We start from the raw sequence: 17,950 nt of genomic DNA, 5'->3' as shown, positions 1-17,950 counted from the left end.
TAAATAGCTTTGTTTTTAACTTCTAAAGGATATGCCATTTTGAATGAAATTAAGAAAGTAATCCATGACACTTAACAACTGAAACAATACAAAGGTATATAATTTAAGAATGAATAGTCACTTATTTTCTCTTCTTACCATCCTCCTGAAATAAAGTTAACAGTTTTGTGTATCCTTGGGGAGATGTCAATTCTCCCCAAATTGGTCAACAGCTTTAATGTAATTCCTAACAAAATCTCAGCAAGATTTTTTTTTGTAGATATTGACAAGCTCATTCTAAAATTTATGGAGAAAGGCAAAGGACCAGGAATAGCTAAAACAAATTTGAAAAAGAATAAACCAAGAGGACTTTTATTTTAAGAATTCAAGATTTCTTTTACATCAATAGTAATAAGACAGTGTGGTATTGAAAGAGGACAGACACACAGATCAATGGAACAAAATAGAGAACTCAGAAGTAGACCCACACATATACACCCTACTGATTTTTGACAGAAGTGCTAAAAGCAGTTCAACAAGAAAAAACAGCCTTTTTAGCAAATATTGCCACAGCAACTGGACATCTCTAGGTAAAAAAGGAAACTCAATCTAACCTCAAAACTTTACACAAAAATGAACTCAAAATGGATCATGGACTTAAATGTAAAACATAAAATGACAAAACTTTTACAAAAAAACAATAGGGGAAAATCTTTGGGATCCAAGGCTAGGCAGAGTTCTTAGACTTGACACCAGAGCATTATGTATGAAAGAAAAATTTACTAAATTGAATCTCATGGAAATTTAAAACTTTGCTCTGCAACAAAAATGTAAGGAATAAAGCAAGCTACCAGAAGAGGAGAAGATATTGCTAAATCACATTTCTGACAAAAGGATTTATATCTAAATCGAACAATAAAGAAACATGCCAGTTAGAAAATAGGCCAAAGAAATGAATGGATAGATATTCACTATAGAAGATACAGAGATGGCAAATGAGCACATGAAGAGATGCTTCGATATCATTAGCCATTGGGGAAATGCAAATTAAAACTACAGTGAGATACTACTACGTCCCGATCAGACTGGCAAAAATAGAAAATAGTGATAAATACCAAGAGCTGGTGATAATGCAGAGAAACTCGATCACTCATATATGTGTGGCAGGAATGTAAAATGGCACAGTCACTCTGAAAAACTGTTTGGCACTTCTCACAAAACTTAACATGTACTTATCACAGAACCCAACAATTTAATTTTGGGGCAATTATCTCAGAGAAATGAAAGCATGAATATTCATAGTAGCTTTATTCATAATAGCCCCAAACTAGAAATGACCTAAAATGACCTTCAACAAGTGAATTTTTAACAAACTATGCTATATCCAAACCAAAGAATGTTACAGTACTCAGCAATTGAAAGGAATGGGTTACTGATCAACACAACTTGGATGAGTCTCAAGGGACTTATGTGGAGTAAAAAAAGCAATCTCAAATGGTATACTGTATAATTCCACTTACATAATATTCTTGAACTGACAAAATTATACAAACAAATAACAGATTAGTGGGGGCCAGGGGCTAGGGATGGATGGAACAGAGAGAGGAAGGAGGAGTGTGGTTATTAAAAGGTAGCATGAGGAATACTCATGGTGAGGGAACAGTTCCGTATATTCACTCCGGTGGTGGTTATAATCAACACGTGATAAAACTGCATACAACTATATAACCATCTATGTATACACACTCAGTTGAGTGCACATACAACTGATGAAATCTGACTAAGATTGGTGGATTGCACCAATGTCAATTCTACACTTGTGATACTGCAATATGCTTATGCCAGATGCACTAATGCGGAAAATTGAGTGAAGAATATAGGAAAGCTCTCTGTACTATTTCTTGCAACTGCACGTGAATCTACAATAATTTTTAAATAAATGGTTAAAAAAAATTAATAGTCACCTCTTTCTTTCACTTACCATCCTTCTGAGGTAAACAAAGCTAACAGGTTTGGGTATCCTTCCATGTTTTTCTATGTTCATACACACTTTTTGCTTTACCTTGCAAAATGAGATCATACTATACATACTACGTGTGTAGCTCTATAACTTGCTTTCTTCACACAATTTATCATGGACATCTTTCCAGTTACATGTAGATCTTCATTTCTTTACGGTATTCTTGATATATTTAAATGGGTAATCTTATCATCATTACAGGAATAAAAACGTAGAACTTACCCCACCATCTGCGGTGAGAAAACCAGAGGGTACTTTTCAATTGCCATCGAGCCAGCAGTGGGAGGTGCTGCTTTGTTCAGAATGAGCTTGGCCAGAATGGCCAGAGCTTCGTCTTTGACAACAGTGTCATCAATTAAGAAGCAATTCACAATATATGAGAGAAAGCTTGGTAGAAAAAGCTAAATTTAAGAAAAGAAAATTTAAAAATCATACTTATTAACAGATATAATAAAGAGAAGGTTCTAACAATTCAAAAAACTAGACCAAAAACAAAGAATCAGGAATCACAATGGCATTAGACCTCTACATGGGAACAATGGAAGCCAAAGACTCTACAGCCACGTCTTAAAAACTGAGGATGGATGACTTAGAATCTAGAATTCTATAGCCTGCCTACTAATAATGCAGTGTGAGGAGATAATAAAGACATTTCAGATGTATTAAATCTCAATATTTTATCTCCATTAACCCTCCCACCTCCAGGAAATTATGAAAAATAAATTCCATCAAAATTAAAGACTAAACTATATAACAAGAGAAAAACACGGTACCCAGGAAACAAAAGAGAAGCAAAAGGAAGTCCCAATACAACATTTGTGCAGTGGGCAGAGAAAGCAATGCATTTAGACTGGACTTGCTCCAGGAGGAATGTCTCCAAGAAAGAAGAAAAGAAAAACTGAGCTGCTAAATTATCTGACAGTTTTGCCATGTGAAGGACATTTACGACGCTGCTGGAAGACAGACTCATTTGCCAGCTATTCAAAGAAAACAATTTCCAGTTTTTAAAGAATGAGGCAATTATAAACTCTAAGAAAAATGAGGCTGGGTGCAGTGGCTCATGCCTGTAATCCCAACAATTTGGGAGGCTGAGGCAGGAGGATCACCTGAGGTCAGGAGTTTGAGACCAGCCTGGCCAACATGGTGAAACCCTGTCTCTACTAAAGATATAAAAATTAGCCAGGCATGGTGGCACACGACTATAATCCCAGCTATCCAGAGGCCTGAAGCAGGAGAATCACTTGAACACAGTAGGCGGATGTTGCAGTGAGCAGAGATTGCACCAGTGCATCCCAGCCTGGGCAACAGAGCAAGACTCTGTCTCAACAAAGAAAAATGAAAAATGAGAAGGTATACAGAAAGGATATATAATCATGAAATACTCCTTATTTATATAAGTATGTAGTTAATATGGATTCAACCATATTCTTTTTTTTTTACAGTATTCTTTATACATTAAGAATCAAGAAGGTAAACCCTTAGAAGGTTTACTCAATGCTAAATTTGTGATATAATTCTACTGGCAGCATAAGAGATATAAAAGAACTAAAATGCATCTACCATGGGAGGAAGTCTACACGTGAAAACTAAAACTAGCAAACCAAGGTAAAACAGTACATTTGGATGATTTAAAAGCATAAAGTAAATACAAGAAAAAATAGCTACAAATCATTAAATGTGATGGCTGCTAATAAGATGGGAATGGAAAAAAATGACTGCCATTTAGCCTGGTTTGACTTCCTAAACTACATACAAATATGTAGTATTCAGGTAAAAATAGATTAATTAAAAAAAAAAACCAAACAAACAAAGGAAACGGGAGAAAGGAAAAAGCCAGTTGCTAAAAGAAACAGAATAAGCTAAAGAGTCTTTATGGAGCAGAAAGACACAGATCTAGTACACATGCAAAAGTGTGTAGGCAAATGAGAATATGTATTATTAAGGGCTTAAAGGCAGAATATTGAGAGGACAGTTACAGAGACACGTTTCCATGAAGTATACTGTAGGGCTACTAGTAAGGAGGAGGCACAACTATTTGATGGGGAGAAGGAGAAAGGAATAAAATAAATTCAGGATTAGATGAGAACTATATCTACCTCACTCAGTTACCCATTTTGGGGAAATGAAATCGATTTGCAAACTTCCACCACTGCGAATTGTTTCACAAACTACTTTCTATGCTTCAAATTCACAGAAAATTTCTTAAATTGTTTTTTCAATTTTACCACATGGTTCTGTAACTACCTGAAGTATTATTAAAAAAAAGAAAGTAATCTAGAATTGAATATAATTTATTTAAAAAATATATTGGCTAAAACATCAAACACTTATTCTGTTCCTCTAAAAAAAAAAAAAAAAAAAAAAGAAAGAAATAATGCAATTTCAAATTTGATCATTTTTTTGTGACAGGTTTGTTTTTAAAAATACTCCGAACTTGGTATCTTGCTTACCTGCTCAAACTGCTTCATAGCAAACATGACTTCAGAAAAACTGAAAATTAAGTGTTTTTCAAATTTGCTCTCAAATATCTGTGGACCAAGGTAAAAAAATATTAATGTAAGTACACAAAGAATACCTTCCCCATTCCCCTAGCAAGCAGCTATAGAAGGGAATGGCAGGCACACTTCACTCAGTGCTCTGTCCAAATGCCCAGCCATCTCCAAAGGTGCTTCCACAGATACAAAGGGTTTCTGCTGAATACACAGGGCTCTGCCTGAAGGCTTGTCAACTCTTGGCCAGCTACAGTGAATTATGAAAGGGCAGACAGTATGACTGTATATATTCTCTCATGGTGTACTGCTGTACTCCATTAAGCTAGAAAGAACTTAGCTGACCTTCCTATTTTCACTCCCGCTTCCAAATTCACTAACATCTCATCAAATCATATCCCTGCCTGGAATTCTTTCAGGGTCCTCCACTATCTGCAAGATAAAACCCAACCTGACTTTTCAAAGCCAAGCAGAGTTTTGCTGATATCATAGGACACTCCCTCATGTGTCCATGTGCCTAGACTACAACATTTATGAACACGTCTTTCCTGTTCCCTCTCCTAGTGTTTTTAACCCCACTTCTGACTGGCAGACTGCTTTTCAACCTTCAAGGACTATCCCAAATACAAGTCCTTTGAAAACCTTTCTCTGTTCCTCAACCCCAGACAGAATTAATAGTTATAATTCAACATATCTTCACTAGACACATTCATAGACTATAACTACTCAGTTCCAGGCTCTATTTCTCCAACAACTGTCAAAACCTACAGGCATCAGTGTTCATCCTGGAATACCCAGCACACAGTAAGTGCTACATATTTGCAGAACATGCAAAGATTTAGCTTTTGCCACACTTTATTTTGCTTATTTGCTATATAAATGTAGCTTTAATCACACTTTATTTTGCTTATTTACATTACTACATGCAATTCCCATCTCCTTAACAGCACTGTAAATTCCTTGAGGGCAGAGCCTTTGCCACACTTCACTCTATCACTCAGAAGGTTTTCACTCTATCACTCAGAAGTTTTAATATTTGTTGAAGTAAATTACTTTTTCTATGGTTTCTTTGATGAGGGTCTCTGGCAAGGAAACATTTTCACCTAGGATCAAAGCAGAAATTACATCCAAGAGGGTCTCCCAGCAAGACGTGGAGAGGCTGACTACTTGCAGTGTTTGAGATAAAACCTGCAAAAAGAAAAAACAATGCATTCTCAGCAATCAGCTTTTCAAAAACAGACTCTCGCGCATATTAAGTTGGGAACTCACCTTACAGACATCAGCAGGTGTGGTTATCTTTGTTCCACTTCCATGTTTTACAAGTATAAGGTATGTTTCCAACAACCTTTTAATCTGTTCAGAACTTTCACAACAGTTAGTTTTTGTTACTTTTGTATGTAGGTCCAATAGCGATTCCTGCAAACAAAGAATTTAACAGGGAGAATAACTATAAAATATCAAACCTAACTGTTAATCCAGTAATGAAAACTGTGTGACATTCTTTTGCTTTGGAATAAAAAGATACATTTACCAGGAGTCACTAATGGTAACAGCTAACACTGAGTGCCTTGTTCTAAGTTCTTTACAAGTATTCACTCAGCATCCTCACAGCAACCCAGAGGGAGAGAATATTAGTACCCCCATGTATTAGATGAAGAGACTGAGGAATCGAGATTTCAAGTAATTTTCAAAGTCACACTAGCAGTCAGTGGAAAAGCCAAGACTCAAATAGGCAGTCTGGCTCCAGAGCCTTCTACTGCATCTTAAGATGCCATATCAAATAAAAAAATAGCACAGGGGGTGGAGGGAAGGAAAATTTTAATTTGTGTATAGAAGTATAAATAAAACAATTATAAAATGCAACTTCTAGGAGTGCTTTGCAAAACTAAGAGCAGCAACAGTAAATTCTTAGACAACTTATCAAAATCCAATCCTTAAAAATTAGAACTCACTTGCAAACATTCAAAAAATGTACCAAAATGTTCCTTGGAGATGTAGGATACAGTGGATTTGACCATGTTTTTGAGTGTTTCTCCAATTAAAATCCACGGTAGTTGAGTTTCGGTTTCAGTGACAGGTCCTAGCTTTTGCAAAATTAGCTTCACTGCCTGTGGAAATACAAGTGGTTAACATTAATACATAAACTCTTATTTTCAAGCACCGCTCTGGGAGTCACCACTCTGATTACATTAGCTACCTTAAAAATCAGGTCTGGAATAGTCAAAGATATGACAACTTTGATGGTTAATGTGTCCCAAAAGGAACTTCTGAACTAGGATGGGAATTTTATCATAACAACTATTCCCTCCCCACCTACCCTTGCCCATTAATACATTTATCTTTTCCCCTAGCATCTAAGATGAAGAAGACAACAATGACTCTGTGAGTAGTATCTCACTGTCCAAGGCCTACATTGGATAAACATTTTTACTGAATACCCAATGCTCCCCATCTAGTGCTATCTACTAGGCTGTCCTCTCTCCATATCATTTGCCTCATTCTTTTCTACTTTCTGTTTAATCTATCCACACAAACTCTAAGCATCCCACCCCTTGTGTACCTGGCCTGTACAGGAATGAAACATATTTCTAACTCCTTTGCACATTTCAAAGAGCAACTGTCCAACACCTTCGACTTTTTCTGGGTGTTTATCAAGATCAAGAAACATTAAATTGAAAAGTGCATTTTTATCCGAGACCTAAAATGTAAAGTAGAAATGGAAAATTATATTCACAAACATAAACATATCCAAATGAAGAACTCTTATTTGCTATTCTACATATTCTTATTTAAATATACTTAGGAAAAAATTGTGAAAGGGTCAGATATTTGTAATGATTTCAAACTACTAAAATAGTGTATTCTCACTTGGAATGTCACATAAAAGAGTGAATTCATTGGTATTATATAGGAAGGTATGTACTACAAAAAAACTATAGAAGTCAACATTTTATCTTTTCAAGTAAATAAATTTGTATTTTGTATTGTATACAGTAAAATATTTGTATTTTATGAAATAAAAGAAATTTAGTATCAGTGTTTTTGTTTCATTACAAAAACTCTCTAAAATTTACTATGATAGTTTTATACAAACACAAATGACACTGTGCTACCAGTTACTTCCAGGAAACTATTAGAAAAATTCTTATTAATGTCACAGTTCATATATTTACTGACTCGAATTAGAGGGTATTTTTGAGACACACACTGAAAGCTACCACAAATCTAAATAACAATAGTGACCCAAATTAGATCATATCAATTTATGAACAACAAATAAAGCTTACTGTGAGATTAATTCAAAATAGTAACAGATTTCTGTTAAGTATACAGATAGATATGTACATAAAATTAGTCCATAATAACCACATTTTAAAAAGATATCTACTTCTATTCATCGGATTATTATTATTGTGTGTCTGTGTCTGTGTGTGCGTGCGTGCGTGCATGTGTGTGTGTGTGAGATGGAATCTCGCTCTGTCACACAGGCTAAAGTGCAGTAGTGTGGTCTCAGCTTACTGCAACTTCCACCCTTTAGGCTCAAGCAATTCTCATGTCTCAGCCTTCAGAGCTGGAGTACAGGTGCACGCCACCACGCCTGGCTAATTTTTGTATTTTTAGTAGAGATGGGGTTTTGCCATGTTGGTCAGGCTGGTCTTGAACTCCTGACCTCATGTGATCTGCCCACCTCATCTTCCCAAAGTGTTGGGATTATAGCCATGAGCCACTGCGTCTGGCCTATTCATCAGATTCTTGATGATTAACTAGCGGCAAACACATAAAAGATCAGACTAACCTTTCTCATCAAAAAAGTAAAACTTTCAGCAGCAAAATTTCTTATATGTAGTTTTTTATGAGCCAGGAGTGTGCTGTACATGCTATACATGAAAAAAAGATATATTTAATTAATCATATGTTAATAAATACATACTACATGTCAACAATATGGGCAACAATGTGCTAGGTATGCAAGGAATACACAGCAGGCATCAAACAAATTTAAAATCTCATTCATTTATGGACACACCCACATGTTGAAAAGAAGACTTGAGGACCACAGACATTAGGAGTCCTAGGACTGGGGGTACTGGTTTTGCAAACAAGACTCCATGAAAAGTTGAACGTTGTAATGAGCTCTAAATGACTGAAAAATTAGGTGGGGACTGCAGTCCACATTATTAGTATAAAAGCGAGAGCAAAGATGAGGCAGCTGGAAATGATCATGGTCATGAGACAAGGAGGCTGGTCCATCTAAAAGAGGAAAGATGATATAGCGGAGGAGGGCAGCTGTGGATAAGGCGGCTCAGGTAGACAGGTCTAGCTTACATCTATGTAAGCACTTACTCTGTGTTACTCCATTTAATCAGCACAATAACTCTATGGGACGGGTACTATTATAATCCCCATTCTACAGATAATGAAAGTGAAACAGAAAGCATAAGCAACCTTCTCAAGGTCAAGCAGCCATGCATCTATAACTAAATACTTTACTTGTACATAATCACATTGTTAAATTTGGTCTCCCTAATGATAGAAGCGTATCGAATATATCTCCCCTATTTTTGCCATAACCCCAGTACCTAATAGTTCTTTACTGATAGCAGGTGCTAATAAACGTTGGCTGAATGAGAAACGACTATTTTCAGAAAGATTAACTTGGCAGCAATACACAGGATAAAATAAAGGAGGAAAGAAGAGTCTCGTAATTCAATTAGAAAGCTGCTCAAGTCATACGAGCTTGGGTTAACAGGCATGAAGAGACTACGAGAGGGAAAGGGCAAGGGATGAACCCAAGAGACACTCAGGAATCCCTGCAATGAAGCTGAAGACCTTAACAGCGGTCCATAGGGCCCATGACGATCTGACCCCTTATTACTGCTTCTCTTGCATCACTTAGTTACTCTCACCCTTACACAAGCTGTTCGGCCACCCACGACTTCTTGCTGGGCATGCGCCCAAGATGTTCTCTTCCTGCTAAAACGTAAACTTTGTGAGAAGAGGGGATTTTTATCTGTTTTATCTGTGACTATATCTCAAGTGCCTGACATACGGACAGTGTCCAATAAACATTCACTGAGCAAATGCGTGAATGGCAGAATCAAGAGGATTTGGAGACCTCTGAAGACAACTGGGTCAAAGATACCTCCGATATGCCAAAATTCAGAGACAGGAAGAATGTCAGTACTAATGATAGAAAATGGGTAACCAAACAGGGCCTGGTATTTGGCAGATACTCAATACCTATTAACTGAACACATGAATGAATATACAGGTAAGAAGAGTTGGTTTAACAGTAAAGTGTTGAGTTCAGTTTCACTAATACTCAAGTGAAAGTAGCCAGGCTGCTGAAGTTTTCATACTGAAAGCAAATAAATTTAGAACTGGAGAGCCTGACTTAGGAGACATAAAAGTGGCAGCTTTTTGACAGTGGAAGTCATAAAACTAAATCAACTATTCCCCGAAGACCTTGCTGGCTATTTAATGAAATAATACTGGTTTCTAACATATTTTACCAAAAGTGTCATAGGGAACTTTAAAAAGCTAGAAAAGATTTCTTTATCTTTCTTCATTCAAAGTTCCTAAAAGAGAAGGGTGGGCTGGGTGAAAGGGGTGCATAAAACAAATTCAACTCTCCCATAACACACACACCATTTACTGGGGGATAGGGGATTATGATTGATATTAAACATTCCTGTGGCAATGATAGAACATGGGAACCATCAGAAGACCAAGTGGAAAATCTCATCAAATCCCAGACTTAAGCAGACAACAGACAATCTTTGCTATGAAATTCATTCTCTTTCCTTGTCCACATTTACTCACAAATACTGAGTGTCTCTTTCAGCTTAGTAAATACCAGTGGCTAGGGAAATGCCAATGTTTAAAACAGCGTTCTTAACCTGTCTTAAACCTCCCTCAAACGTGTTCACATGTTCACAGGTGTAGAGAGGACAGCAATACATTATAACTAAACAAGTCCAGCAAAAGTTTTGGGACATAAGTGGTTAAAAATGCCAAGAGGATCGAGAGTACAAAGTTTTATTAATACTTCTGGTGAACATGCCTGTTCGTGGAGGCTGTGGAGCCCAAGTCAGGCCTTCATGGGTGGGTCAACTTTCAGTAGCTGGAGAAGAGAGATGGTTATGGCAACTTAAGACTGGCAGACTAGACTGTGGAGCACTGTGGCTGGAGAATCAACTTTGTACACGGACACAATCAGGCACTGAGCTGGCAAAGCGGTTTGGGGTCAGACAGAAGCCAGGAAAAAAGAAGCAGGCAACTAAGAAAACATGCTAGAGAGAGAAGCGGGTCACCTGTATATACTGGACATGTCCTTCACCATCAGTCTCCACAGGTACTTGTAAAGATATGACAATGAGGTGAAAGCCCATTCTAACAACTCTGTGTCCTGAGTCTCCAGGATTGAGGTGATAGTCAAAAAAAACTCTGGGAAGTGTGGGTAGAAGTCCGTCTGCAGATCTCGTGCCAACTGTACAACCAAACTGGATTAAAAAAAGAAGCAACTGATTATGCTGATTTTGTTAAAAGGCTGCAAATCTACTTAACGATAGTAAGTGGCCTATGATCATAGGATTAATTAAATAAAAATACTTCTAAGTCAAGTCTGAAAATATATACAATTCTTTAAATCTTAAGAGCTCAGCAAAGCAATCAGGCAAGCAGTTACATTCCATCACAAGTTGTAGCCAACTGTTCCTACAGTGTCAAAGAAAAATAGGATTATTTTAGGAGTATGCAACAAATGCAAAATTATACCGCTAAGATTCTGCTTTATGGTAATGCACCTATTCCTAACAGAAAAGGAAAATCCTTCTTGTTTCTAAATTATGAACACCTGATCTGAGGCATATGTAGCTTTGAAACACGGTCTTTCTTAAAATTCAGACAAATATAGTTATGGGCTTTCTTTCAAGATGCTACTTACTCCAAAAGAGGTTGATAGGCAAAACTGTTCTTAACTTGCAGGTGAGTCTTCAAACTCTGAACTATCTCATTTTGATGATAGACCAACTGATTGAATGATTGGCATTTGTCAATAACTTCTTTGTAAAATTTCCCTGAGTGGGAGAAAAAAAAAATATATGTTCTTTTCCATCACACCACTATTCAGCTATATGAAACATATAAAGTGCAAACTACGGGTGAATAAAATAGAAACAAAATAGAAAATACCAAAGTGTTCCGTGAGGTTTAATTCTCTCCATTTCAGCAGACCCTCAAAAAAGTAGGTTTCAACCTCCTGTCAAGATTAAAGCAGTCCATTAATCAGATAACTCTAAGAAAGCAATGATCAAAGTAAATAGAATGATATATTAATATTTTAAGACAATGATAGTGAAGAGTTTAAAAACTCCCTTCAGTTTTTTAAAATAGGCCATTAATTAACACACTGAAAAAAGTAATCAGAAGTTATCAATAGATCACTTATAAAACGTTTTGTTGATTTGGTTGCAGCAAATAATTTTCTGGAGTCTATATATACTGTCCACTAAGAGAAAATTGTTTTCCTTTTTTTTGTTTTGTTTTGTTTTTTTTTTTTTTTTTACAATTTTAGGCAAAGATTGTGTTAGTTCTTTACAGTTCCTTCTTTCTGCTTTTAGAAATATGAATTACTACAACTTATGAGGAGGTCATGTGGCATTCCTATTAAAATTCAAAACAGTTATGCTCTTTGACCCAGGTATTATAAAGTTTGCAAGCATGTAAGTAAAAGGTATTTATTCAGCTTAACTACAGTGTGGGGAAACATTAAACAGCATAAAATGCCCAACAATAGGAAAATGGTTGGAATACCTTGTGGTCTATATATACCAAGGCATATTACGTGGCTACTAAAAAGAATTATATCTCCATTGAACTAGAACCACACTGATGACATGCCCCCAAACAGATAAAAAGCAAGTTATATAGTGAAGGGGTATGGTAGCATCCAATTTTCCTTAAAAAACCAAACAAAACAATAAAACCCCCCATAAATGTTTGTACATACGAACATAAGAGGACAATATGGAAAAATACAACTGTACTGAACTGTCAGTGTTGGCTTTCTTGGGAATTAGGCGTGGCAGGAGTGAGATAATGGGCTTTTCCTAAGTTTACCACTATGTTACTTAACTTGTTAACATGGTATAAATTACTTTGTACTTTGAAAGGTAAGGCCAATAAATTATTATCATACATGTATATACATGTATGTTTGTGTGTGATGTGTATGTATAAATAAATGCATGCCCCTCCACAAAAATCAATCATTCTACCAAAAAGATACATGTACTCATATGTTCATCCCTGCACTATCCACAATAGCGAAGATGTGGAGTTGGCCTAGGTGCCCATCAACAGTAGATTGGATAAAGAAAGTATAGTACATGGAATAGTGTATGCCATAAAAAAGAATGAAATCATGTCCTTTGCAGCAACATGGATACAGCTGGAGGCGATAATACTAAGCACATTAATGTAGGAACAGAAAACCAAATACTGCATGTATTCACTTATAAGTGGGAACTGAATACTGAGTACACATAGACATAAATATAAGAACAATAGACACTGTGGATTACTAGAGGGTGGAGGAAGTGGGGATGGGTTTAAAAAAAAACTACCTGTTGGGTATTATGCTCACTACCTGGGTGACAAGATCCATACTCCAAACCTCAGTATCACACAATATTCTCATTTAACAAACCTGCACATGTACCCCCTGTATCTAAAGTAAAAGTTGAAATAAAAATAAAAATAAATACAAATATGTGTGTTTATAAAGAGAGAATAAACACATAAGCACCCACGCAAACAGCATGCCAAAACTACAATCTCAAAAAAAATAAAATAAAATCTTTAAATTGTTCTTTGGAAATTTTTAAAATCAATAGTTAGGCAGAATGGATACTATGTAATCACAAAAATTAAAAACTAAAAATTAAAAAAAAAAAAGGAAGAAAAGAAAGAGCAGCCCATTAAATTTTGTTTTAGGATGGGGATGATGGCTCATGCCTGTAATCCCAACACTGGGAGGCTAAAGCAAGAAGAGCACTTGAGCCCAGGAGTTTGAGACTAGCCTAGGCAACAACACGAGATCCTATCTCTATTTTTCAAAAGCAAAAATATTAAATTTTTTTGTTTTAGTGTCCTTTAAGGCAGAAGGAAAATATGCAACACAGTTTTAAAGCTTAAATGCAAAACACATTTCTAGTCTAGCACAGGAATGGCACGTGTCAGCTACGTGTCAGAGACCATGTCTCGTCCTTTCACAATGTAACTCTGGAGCTCCTTTCACCAAGAGATGGAGTCTATTTCCTCACGGTGCTTTGAATCTGGTCTGGTCTCCTCACTTGCTTTGACTAATAACATACAATGACCCCATGATGACCAAAGCAAAACTTTATGAGGCCTTGATAGCTTCTGCTTTCACTCTGTTGAAAAGATTCTGCCACCACAAAAAGAAGCCTAGTCTAGCTTATCGGGGAATAAGAGGCCACAAACAGAACCAAGATCAACAAGTCACAGCCAACTGCCAGACACGTGACTGAAGCCATTCTGGACCATCCTCCACGTTTCTAAATCCAGGCTGTCTTCTCTGCCACCTTAACGTTCTACCCCTTGATACCTTCGACCTCTACTGTGGCTTAAACTATTAACCATATTCTAAATGCCAAATCTGTAATTTCACCTCTGAAGTCACCTATACTCCAGATCCATATATTCAAACATCTTTTGGACACTATCATTTGGATGGCCATAGGTATTTCAAACACAAGCTCCAAACAGAACTAATTATCTTACCTTTACAACCTTGTCCTCCTTTTCCTATAAATCTATCTTGATGAGTGACATCCTCAACAATTCAGCCTTAACCTCATTCTCTTCTTTGATACAAATCCAGTAGGTCTCAAGTCCTATCCACTCATTCTACTTCCTCAATATTTCTGGAATCCTTCTCTTTTCTATACCTTGACTGCCGCTACAATAATCATTTCTTTTTTTTTTTATTTTTTTTTGAGACAGAGTTTCACTCACGTTACCCAGGCTGGAGTGCAATGGCGCGATCTCGGCTCACCGCAACCTCCACCTCCTGGGTTCAGGCAATTCTCCTGCCTCAGCCTCCTGAGTAGCTGGGATTACAGGCACGCACCACCATGCCCAGCTAATTTTTTGTATTTTTAGTAGAGACGGGGTTTCACCATGTTGACCAGGATGGTCTCGATCTCTTGACCTCGTGATCCACCCGCCTCGGCCTCCCAAAGTGCTGGGATTACAGGCTTGAGCCACCGCGCCCGGCCAATCATTTCTTACTTAGATGACAGTCAAATCCTCAGAAATGGACAACTGAGATTGGATCTCCAAGTTAAAGGCATGTTACGCAGGACCTTAAAAGGCTAGCAGAGGAATAATGACATGATGCAGGACTGCGGTCCTGCTCTTTTCTCCACACTAAACCCAGAGAGATCGAAAACTTAAACCTGATCATGTCATTCATTCCCTGCTAACAGCCCTAGAATTCTAAGTCCCCCAGCTTCAGGATAAAATCCCAACTTAGCTTGACATAAAAGCCCTTTATGATCCTTGCGTACCTCTCCAGCTTTATGTCACCAGCTGCCCCCTTGCCCTATCCCAATCACCACAGATACAAAAAAAAAACCACCATATATACACCTATAACCACACTGGGCTGCTTTGCAGTTTCTTGAATGTGTCATGCATTCTCTAGCTTCTCTTCCTTTATATAGGCTCCTCCCTCAGCATGGAACAGCCTTTCCTGTCCTCTTTACCATGCTAAACCTATATAAACAAGACTTAATTCAGGTGTCACCTCACCTAGGTCACCTTTTTTGATACCCTTAAAGAATGTAGGTTAGGCTTCCTTTACTAGGAGTTCCCAAAGCATCATGTGCTCACCTAGACAAACATCATTTAACAGTGAATTTCCATGGTGGAGATAATGCATTCAAAGACACAGTGAGTGGAGTCTGATTATAGTCAAGTGAAGAATAGTAAGAACTGAGATTGGATCTCCAAGGTAAAGGCATGTTACACAGGACTTTAAAAGGCTAGGATGATGCACAAAAAGATTTCTGCATAAAGGGATGACAGAGTCAGAGTATGGTTAGAACCGGAAAATATTACGTAGTCTAGCCCCTTTATTTTTATAAAGGTGAAAATTAAGCCCCAGGAAAAGGACTTGCTCAAAATCATTTTAAAATTATAGCTTCAGGAATATGCAAGCGCTGCAGCAGTGCTTGGAATGCATATGGGAAAGGGGGAGGCTACAATCACGAAAGCCAGTAGAAAATCAAGTCAGTTTTCTAATAGAGCTTCACCCAACAAAGCTTTCTGCAAAAATGAAAATGCTCCAATTCTTTATTTGTTAAATATGGTAGTAACAAGCCACATTTGAGCACTCAAATTTTTAATTTACTTTTTTTTTGAGACAGAGTCTCACCCTGTTGCCCAGGCTGAATTGCAATGGCATGATCTCGGCTCACCGCAACCTCCACCTCCCAGGTTCAAACGATTCTCCTGCCTCAGCCTTCTGAGTAGCTGGGATTACAGGCACCCGCCACCACAGCCAGCTAATTTTTGTATTTTTAGTAGAGATGGGGTTTCACCATGTTGGCCAGGCTGGTCTCAAACTCCTGACCTCATGATCCACCTGCTTCAGCCTCCCAAAGTGCTGGGATTACAGGCGTGAGCCACCTCGCCCGGCCTTTTATTTACTTTAAATACAATTTGCCATGTGTGGCTGCTGTATGAGACGGCACAGGTCTAATGCATTTCATGTCCAAAGGGAAATAGCCTGAACAACAATTCACTTCTACTAACAGGAAAAACTAAAACACCGACTATAAACACTTTAAAATTGGCTAGTATCGCATTATCTTACCTCCTCATAGCTTGCAATTCTATCAATCCGATGAATAATATCAATATTCACATTCCCCAGTCGTTCAGCAAATGTAAGAAACTGGAAGGGAAAGCATATTTAAGGTACATCATCAATTTAATATTTATCAGATCTTGAATACCTATTTGAATGCTGTATGCAGGTATCACTAATGAATCACAAAGGGCAAGTGGAAAAATAAACTGAAAAACATAGGGCTGTAAATATGTACTGCATCACTATTCAGAGATGATGAATACTTCTATATGTTTGCATAATTTCTCTAAGCTATGTCATTTCAAATAAAATTTCCAATGCCAGGGCTCGTGAGCGTAGGTAAACGCTGGCAATTAGTCTCGCTAGATTTATTAGATTTCATAGCTTCCCACAAGCATGGGGACCTAGCAAATTCGCTGCGACAGAAGTGTTTTTAAACACATATAGACCTGTGATTGTATCCTAACGAAGACCTGGAAACAAGCTATCAAGGGGCAAGTAGAGACAGCACTGTATAGTTGGCCTTAGCTGAGAATCACTCACCGCCAGCCGGCTCGCCCAATCCCGTCTTTAAAGAAGAAAGATAAGAGGAGAATCGGTCTTAAGCAATCTCCTGGGATACTGAATTTAATTCTGGACTGCAAGAAATTCCCAAGACTGGCCAGACCCGATAAACCATGGGCGAACCTTGCTGTCCAGACTTCTTTCCTCCCCCAACCCATGTTTACTACATCTAGAGTCTCCTTTCGCCGGAGCCTGCAGGCAAGTGACACACTCGGCCCAGAAGTCTGAGGCCCCTGGAGTCCCGCTCAGAGCCTGTCTCACGACTGAGGCAGCGGAGACCCGCGGCTCCCTGCTCAAGCTCCCGCGCTCACCCGGTAGGTGTTCTCGGTCTTGTGGGAAACCGGCTTTGTCTTCATGGCTGCAGAGGAGCAGCGGCCCGCGACGCCCTCGGGAGGGTCTAAGAAATGTAACCGACAGTAAGGAGGGGAAAGTGGCTAACAAGAGGTACTCTTCGATTCCCAGATGCCCAGACTTTCTCACGTGCAGCTTAAGTCCCTGGGCGCCGCCATGTTAGAGACAAGGAAGAGCCTGAGTGGGTCACGTGGACGGAAAAAGAGCACGGAGCAGGCGCGTCCTTTCGCCGGGGCCTACGGGAGGCGCGGCAGCGCACTTAGGGCGGGTGCTTGGGTGAGGCGTGGTTTTCACTCCCTTTGGTAAAGATTTAAAAGACAAGCGTGTATTTTCATTATAAAATAAAACGTGCCGGTCATCGTTATCAGCTAACATTACTGTCCCTCACTATGTACCTTGCACCGTGCGAAGATCTTTCTATCCATAATTTCACGGTAAAGTTTATTGGGGATGTTAAATACAAAGAAGGTACTGTGTGTATTTTTAAGCCACTTTGACACAAGGGGAAACCAAGGTAGTGCAGCTGGTAAGTGGCAGTCTTCACTCAGACTCCAAATTTTGGTATTCTTAACCACTAAGCGGTAAATAAAATTGAAAAATAGAAAAGGAGTTTTAAAGAAAAATCTTTTCATTTTCATGCACAAT

At 38.1% G+C, this 17,950-nt stretch overlaps 1 protein-coding gene across 1 annotated transcript in view; it reads right to left on the bottom strand.

Annotated features, from left to right (window-relative positions):
- The window catches only part of UTP20 (UTP20 small subunit processome component), a 122,746-nt gene extending 105,257 nt beyond the window's left edge, over positions 1-17,489 (bottom strand). Inside the window, exons 1-12 of the mRNA XM_032283212.1 lie at positions 17,266-17,489; positions 16,394-16,474; positions 11,683-11,749; positions 11,435-11,567; positions 10,803-10,991; positions 8,285-8,366; positions 7,049-7,186; positions 6,441-6,596; positions 5,758-5,904; positions 5,542-5,676; positions 4,450-4,527; positions 2,222-2,400 (exon numbers count right to left, since the gene is read on the bottom strand). Coding sequence (XP_032139103.1) covers positions 2,222-2,400; positions 4,450-4,527; positions 5,542-5,676; positions 5,758-5,904; positions 6,441-6,596; positions 7,049-7,186; positions 8,285-8,366; positions 10,803-10,991; positions 11,435-11,567; positions 11,683-11,749; positions 16,394-16,474; positions 17,266-17,310 — 1,430 coding nt within the window. The 5' untranslated portion in view covers positions 17,311-17,489. The remainder of the gene's footprint in view (positions 1-2,221; positions 2,401-4,449; positions 4,528-5,541; positions 5,677-5,757; positions 5,905-6,440; positions 6,597-7,048; positions 7,187-8,284; positions 8,367-10,802; positions 10,992-11,434; positions 11,568-11,682; positions 11,750-16,393; positions 16,475-17,265) is intronic.
- Positions 17,490-17,950: the final 461 nt, after the last annotated feature.

Source organism: Sapajus apella, unplaced genomic scaffold (assembly GCF_009761245.1).
Source record: "Sapajus apella isolate SASKATOON/1434 unplaced genomic scaffold, GSC_monkey_1.0 scaffold2, whole genome shotgun sequence".
NCBI lineage: Eukaryota > Metazoa > Chordata > Mammalia > Primates > Cebidae > Sapajus > Sapajus apella.
Note: the sequence above shows the minus strand (reverse complement) of the source record. Positions and strands in the feature narration are given on the sequence as shown.